At 40.6% G+C, this 7,092-nt stretch overlaps 1 protein-coding gene across 1 annotated transcript; it reads right to left on the reverse strand.

Moving 5' to 3' along the window:
* Window positions 1-1,973: 1,973 nt before the first annotated feature.
* Window positions 1,974-2,804, reverse strand: LOC135102466 (nucleolar protein 58-like). Its single transcript, XM_064007780.1, has one exon. The coding sequence runs from the start codon at window positions 2,802-2,804 to the stop codon at window positions 1,974-1,976; it is 831 nt and encodes a 276-aa protein (XP_063863850.1).
* Window positions 2,805-7,092: the final 4,288 nt, after the last annotated feature.

Here is a 7,092-nt window from a genome sequence, read left to right on the forward strand (position 1 = left end):
AATCTTTTGTCCTTAATCCAGACTATTACATTAATCCATACTATTTTCTTAATCCAGATTATTTCCTTGACGTATTATCTTTAATCCAGACTATTTCCTTAATCTATTTTTCTATTTTCTTAATTTTTCTGGACTATTTTCTTAATTTACTGGCCTTAATCCACACTATTTCCTTAATCTACTATCTTTAATCCAGACTATTTCCTTAATCTGTTATTTTCAATACAGACTATTTTCTTAATTTATCATCCTTATCCTTAATTTCCTTAATCTACTGTCCTTAATCTAGACTTTTCTCAATATATCATTTCAGCCTTTATCTTAATTTTCTTAATCCAGACCATTTTCTTAATCTATTATCCGTAATCCAGACTATTTTCTTAATTTTCTATCCTTAATCCAGACTATTTTCTTAATATATTAGCCTTGATTTAGATTATTTTCTTAATGTACTATTTTTAATCCAGGCTATTTTCTTAATCTACTATCCTTATTCTTAAGAACCTTAATTTATTGTCCCTAATCTTCATTCTCTTAGTCCTTAATTAAAAACACAGTTTTATATCCTTAATCCAAATTATTTTTTTTTTACTCTATTTACTGCTCCTATTTCCGTTTTGGGAGCTTCTTTGAGTGGGATTTTTTTGTTCATCTATTTCTTGCCACTGCTGATCTCTCTGATGGATTACAAAAAAAAAAATAAATAAAATCAAGGCGGAGGCTGAGTGGACGCGGCACCACTGGGCGTACGCAGACGGAGGACGTGAGTGAGGATGTCGAAGCGGTATCGTTTTCCGTTGAGCGTCAAGGTCATGGACAAATCCAGGCTATTTTCTTAATCTACTATCCTTATTCTTAAGAACCTTAATTTATTGTCCTTAATCTTCATTCTCTTAGTCCTTAATTAAAAACACAGTTTTATATCCTTAATCCAAATTATTTTTTTTTACTCTATTTACTGCTCCTATTTCCGTTTTGGGAGCTTCTTTGAGTGGGATTTTTTTGTTCTTCTATTTCTTGCCACTGCTGATCTCTCTGATGGATTACAAAAAAAATCAAATCAAATCAAGGCGGAGGCTGAGTGGACGCGGCACCACTGGGCGTACGCAGACGGAGAACGTGAGTGAGGATGTCGAAGCGGTATCGTTTTCTGTTGAGCGTCAAGGTCATGGACAAATCATCATAATCTATCGCTGCTTGTAATTTACACAGCAGCGTTCGTCCAAACACGAAATCAAACCAGTGGCGCATGTATATCGTGTCCATCTTTCGCAGAGTGTCTGTGCCGCTGCCAAAGTGCAACAGGACTCGTTTCGGCGGCACAGTCGATTTGCCTTTCCTGCACAGCATCTTGTCCTGACCAGTCTTAGTGATAGAAAATGTTGACACGTTACCAGTGTTCACCATCACCGTCAGCGGCTCCTCGATGCCTAACGCTCGTGCGGCAAACATGAAAGTTTTGCGTTGTGTGTCCGAAGGTTGTCTCCGCCGTAGACGTTTTGGGTGACGCAGGAACAGGATGCTGCTGTCGTCGGGATGGAACTCCTGCCGCACCTCGGCCTCCAGCAGGCGGCTCATGGACATAACTATTAGGTTGAAGGGGTACTTTCTCACATCCCCCCGTACAATGACCGTCATGCGCGTGTTGACCGCCACTTCGCGATGCAGCATCACCACCACCTCGTCCAGCTCGATCACGTCCAACTCCAGCATGCCAGCCCAGGTAAATAAGTATTTCTTCACCGTCTCGTGCTTCCCCGTAACGATTCCCAGCTTCCGGGCCAGTGGCAGCTTCATGAGGCTGCATGAGGAGCCGCTGTCAAGCTGGACAAGGCACCCGTGGCCGCGCACGGTCGCGTACACCAGGTTTTGTTCCCCAATATTAAAACGGCACCACCTGCTCACGTTCCTCTCCTTGCTGACCCTCTTAGCATCAACCATCAGCCTCACCACATCGTCTTTATACCACCCTCTCATCTTCCATCTCTTGATGCCGTGCTTAACGCATTGACAGCACTCCATCTTCCCCCCTTCTTTCGTTCTCTCCTGCCCTCTCCCTTGCTCTTCTTTGCCTGCTTCTCGTCGTCCTCCGCGTCCTGCCTCTTCCTCTTCTTGTCCTTCTTCTCATCGTCCTTCGTGTCCTGCCTCTGCCTCTTGTTGTCCTGCTTCGCGTCGTCGTCCTTAACCTGCCTCTTCCTCTTCTTGCCCTGCTTCTCGTCTTCCTCCTTAACCTGCCTCTTCCTCTTCTTGTCTTCCTTCTCGTCGTCCTCCTTGACCTGCCTCTTCCTCTTCTTGTCCTGGTTTTTCGTTTCCTCCGTGTCGTGCTTCTTTCTCTTGTCCTGCTTCTCGTCATCGTCGTTATTCTGCCTCTTCCTCTTGGTGCGGTCCATAATCGGATAAAAACATTCAGTACTCATCGTTTTCTTGTCTTTGATGTCATTCCCGTGCCTCTGAATTTTGTGTTCCGTAACCCCTTCAACGCCATCCACTTTCTTATTCTTATTATGTTTCGAAACTTCTTGCTCACGATCCGCTTTCTTCGTGCGGCTCTCATCTCCTCCCTTGCTTCTTTTGGCACGGTGTTTCATCTCTGCACAGCCTTCAGTGACCGTCTTCTCGTGGCTGGTGCAGTCTTCGAGGCTCTCCAGCCGCCTCTTCTTGTTGTTCTTGGTCACTTTCTCCTTCCCGTTCCCCTTCTCACCGAGGGTCTCTTGGGCGTCCATTGCTTGTTGTTTTCTCTTGTTCTTGTTGAATCTCGTATTATGGAGTGTTGAGCCACAATCTTCAGTAGAAAATCCAGGCATTGCACAGTCTTACTGGGAACCTGTTCGTCAGAGGGTATGGTATACCTTTGCGCTCCCTTCTTGGAGCGCTCAGCAGCTTGGAGCTAAAAACTTCGGTACCCACCAGGCACACCAATCAGAGGCCTCGATTCTAGAATGTGATAAGGTCTTTACCCAATCAGATACAAGAATGAAACAAAATATATAATTATGATTATTTTTCATTAGCGGCAGTGATACACTTTTCAATTATGATACTGAATCACTGCAATGAAGACTCCTTTCAAAACCATAGAAGTAATACATTTATATGATTAAGTATATTCAATTCTCTAAATATTAATTTCTATCAGTCACTTATCTCTGTTATTTGGCTCACAATTCATACATCAGCACCTGTGCACTAATATCGCACTAACATTTGGCGTCACCACGGTCTGTCAGCCATTTAGAGCCGTGGAAAACCTCGCCAACAATGCCCATTCACACAACGTAACTGACGTGTACTTTTGGGTCAGCTAAAACGACTTCCACTGCCACATTCTCGTGTCACTGTGCCGAGGAGAGCAAGTTCAGTCCCACGCTTGCAGAGCCAAGGGTACAATACGAGCCATGACCCTTACGTGCATCAGTGAGGAAGCAGGGCAGGAAGAGCAGGAGGGAGATCATTCTGAGCTGAGGACACAGTATGCTTGTGTTTTAAGCCATTATTTTCACCGACATTGATCAACTTCACCCTAGAATTATCTTGTATATGCGTATGTTGTGTGTTGCCTGTCTGGTGTAACATATCTTGGTTTACTTTACTTGAGTGCAAGGATCATTAAATGAGATGATGTGTCGCAATACCATTCTCTCTCTCTCTCTCTCTCTCTCTCTCTCTCTCTCTCTCTCTCTCTCTCTCTCTCTCTCTCTCTCTCTCTCTCTCTCGGTACTTTAATTTTTACGTATTTCCGTTTCATCATCTCTAGTACTTCTGCTGCGGTTGATAATCTCCTTTTTGTCTCATTTGTAAAATATGTTGGTTGAGCGGTTTTATGCTCTGTTGCTCACAACGATGTGAAAAAAAAGGGCAGGAAGAGGCGTAGGAGCAGTAGTATAGTTCTATTAATAGTATATATAGTTCTATTAGTAGTATATTCTATTGAAGAAAACACACACACACACACACACACACACACACACACACACACACACACACACACACGAACATAAGAACATTAGAAAGAAGGAAACTGCAAAAGGGCGGTTGGTCTATACTGGGCAGCTCCTGTACTATGGTGTGGCAAATATAAACTGGCGCGTGTGATGCTCTTGGTCTGTACTGGCAGGTGGCAGGGATGCTCCATCGTTCACCATGAAGGCTAGCCAGCAAGAGACATATTTGTATAGTGTTTGGAATTCCGACCCGCACCGAGAAGTTATTTAAAAAAGACGTTCGCATATACAGAAATGTTCACTAGAAAGTTGAGAAGTAAGGATGACTATACGTGTTTTAGTTTATTATATTTGTGTTATGAATGAAGGATGGAAGGTTGATGGATAGGAAGGAAGGAAGGAAGGAAGGAAGGAAGGAAGGAAGGAAGGAAGGAAGGAAGGAAGGAAGGAAGGAAGGAAGGAAGGAAGGAAGGAAGGAAGGAAAGAAAGTAGGTAGGTAGGTAGGTAGATGAGAGATAAATAGATAGATAGATTGATAGAAAATAGATAGATAAATAATAGATAAGTAAATAAATAGATGGAGAAAAAAGTTATTAAAGAAAGTGAAGCCCTTGAGTTATTAGTGAAGGGGAGAAAGACAATGGGTGGTCAGTGGAGTGTATGATACACTTCCATGAGAGTGTAAAATGTTATGGAAAATTAGTTCCCAAAATACCATTAATTAAACACACACACACACACACACACACATTGCATAAACAATATCCACGCTACTCGATAAACTAGAGATGAGTCATGCCTACACAAGCCTTTCTCTCTCTCTCTCTCTCTCTCTCTCTCTCTCTCTCTCTCTCTCTCTCTCTCTCTCTCTCTCTCTCTCTCTCTCTCTCTCTCTCCACTTGAGCGATATTGAAAGTAAAGAAAGACGAAGATAAAGTATATGCAAAGTCCATAGTGTGTGTGTGTGTGTGTGTGTGTGTGTGTGTGTGTGTGTGTGTGTGTGTGTGTGTGTGTGTGTGTGTGTGTGTGATTAATAGTATTTTATGGGCCAATTCTCCATATAGTGTAGGCTCATTTGTCATGAAATAAACATTCGTGTTTTTTTTTTTGGTAAAAGCAAAAACTCACTTGATTTTGAAAGAATATATCATAAGCTTCAAAAAAAATTAGGGTGCCATTTTTTCTTCACATTCTAAGGGTCCGAAATTCAAGATGGCGTCCAAGATGGCCGCCGTTTAGCAATAATTCAATATCTTCGCTAGTACACATGATATAATTACAAATAAAGTATCTAAATATAGGTATTCTGACACACGAAAACCAATGGAATCATTAAATTGAGGCTAAAGTTGTGACTTACATGCATAATTTCAAGCTGATGTCCAAAATGGCTATGTTACATGGTGTATAGGTATAGTTTTATACTGTTTTATACTGTTTTATACTGTTTTATAGATTCTGCTCTGCTGGTACTTTTAATTTCATGTACACCTTGGATAGCATATTTGCAGAAGATTTGGAGCAAAGGCGGTGGTTCATAATTATCAAATGATCCTTGAAATTTCCATGGAGGGGCGTTTGCAATGTCTTTTCTCAGGATTTTAGCAGCTTTCAGAAGGACTTTCACATCATCTTTTAGGTCTTTTGGGTCATTGGAAAGAGCACCAGCTAACAGGGTTTCCTTGTGCTTTGTAGAAAGTATTTGTTCTGGTTTTGTTTTGTCTGGAGGTCTGGTGAAGTGCACATCAGGAATATTGTCCAAAATCAGTTGTTTTAGGTATGGTTTGTATCGCGGATAATCAGGTAAAGTAAACCCGTTTGCTTCCAGCAAACACACATAAGATTTTTCAATGTCGTTCATATTCAAAACAGATTCATGAGTTGAGTTGTTAATTTCTGTTTCCACCAGATCAAGTATTTCTACATCAGATACTAACTGTGCGAACTTAATATGATCTTTTGGGATTTGTCTCTTAGCCTTTTCTATGTCTCGTTTTGCATGGCTTAAGCACATCAGGTGATACTTCATGTCCTCTGCAACTGCTGTTAATAGATCGGACGATACAACAACATTGCTCAGTCTGACTTTCAAGTGTTCATTTGTTGTCTGTTGGCCAATTGTCTTGAGTTGAGCTCCCATGTTTTCAGTTGAGACATCATGCAAATTATCTGCTCTCTCTTCTTGGCAAAAGACACACATCTCCTTGTCGAAAATCTGACTTCTGGTACATGTAGGTCGTGATGTAGAAGTACAGGTAGATGTGGATTTTGATGGTCGTCCTTTTCTCTTCTGTTTTACGTCACTGGCACTTGCTTGTCCCTTATCGTATCTCCTTTTTGCTCGTTCAATGTGTGTTTTATTTGTGAGATCCTTGTAGCATGTCTTGTGGTAGGAAACACTTTTCTGAAGCAGTTCATCAGCAGACAAACCACTTATGCGATCCTTTAATGCAGAGAACTCTGTTTCCCCGTATGAACATCGAAAATCAGTTGATATAATTAGTTTCTCTATAGAATGCAAAGATGGGTGAAGCACATAGTTTGTATAATCTATTTGTTTGCTCCTCAGCTGACAAATGAAGCAAAGTTCAAAGTCCACAGTTTTTGGCTTCTTGTTAGATGAAGACTCCGCCATGTTGATGGTTGATATAAGCTATGTTATAGTTGCTGTGGGGAACTGCATCAAGTGACTGCATTCAAACATCTATTTTGGGGCCGTCATGCTGAAGATGCCAGGTTGTCTGAAACAAAAAAAAAAAAAAAAAAAAAAATATATATATATATATATATATATATATATATATATATATATATATATATATATATATATATATATATTATTAGTTACAGGGAATCCATGTAGGAATCTCTAGACAGTTTTACAAGTATAATAGATGCTGGAAAAATATTGGTGCCCGATTTATATCCTTCGTAATGTCAAAATTTGGAAGTCATCTTGAAATTATGCAAGTAATTCACAACATTAGCCTAAATTTGATGATTCCATTGGTATTTGTGTGTCAGAAAACCTATATTTATATACTTTATTTGTAATTATATCATGTGTACTAGCGAATATATTGAATTATTGCTAAACGGCGGCCATCTTGGACGCCATCTTGAATTTCGGACCCTTAGAATGTGAAGAAAA

The sequence above is a fragment of the Scylla paramamosain genome, chromosome 7 (assembly GCF_035594125.1).
Source record: "Scylla paramamosain isolate STU-SP2022 chromosome 7, ASM3559412v1, whole genome shotgun sequence".
NCBI classification, from domain to species: Eukaryota; Metazoa; Arthropoda; class Malacostraca; order Decapoda; family Portunidae; genus Scylla; species Scylla paramamosain.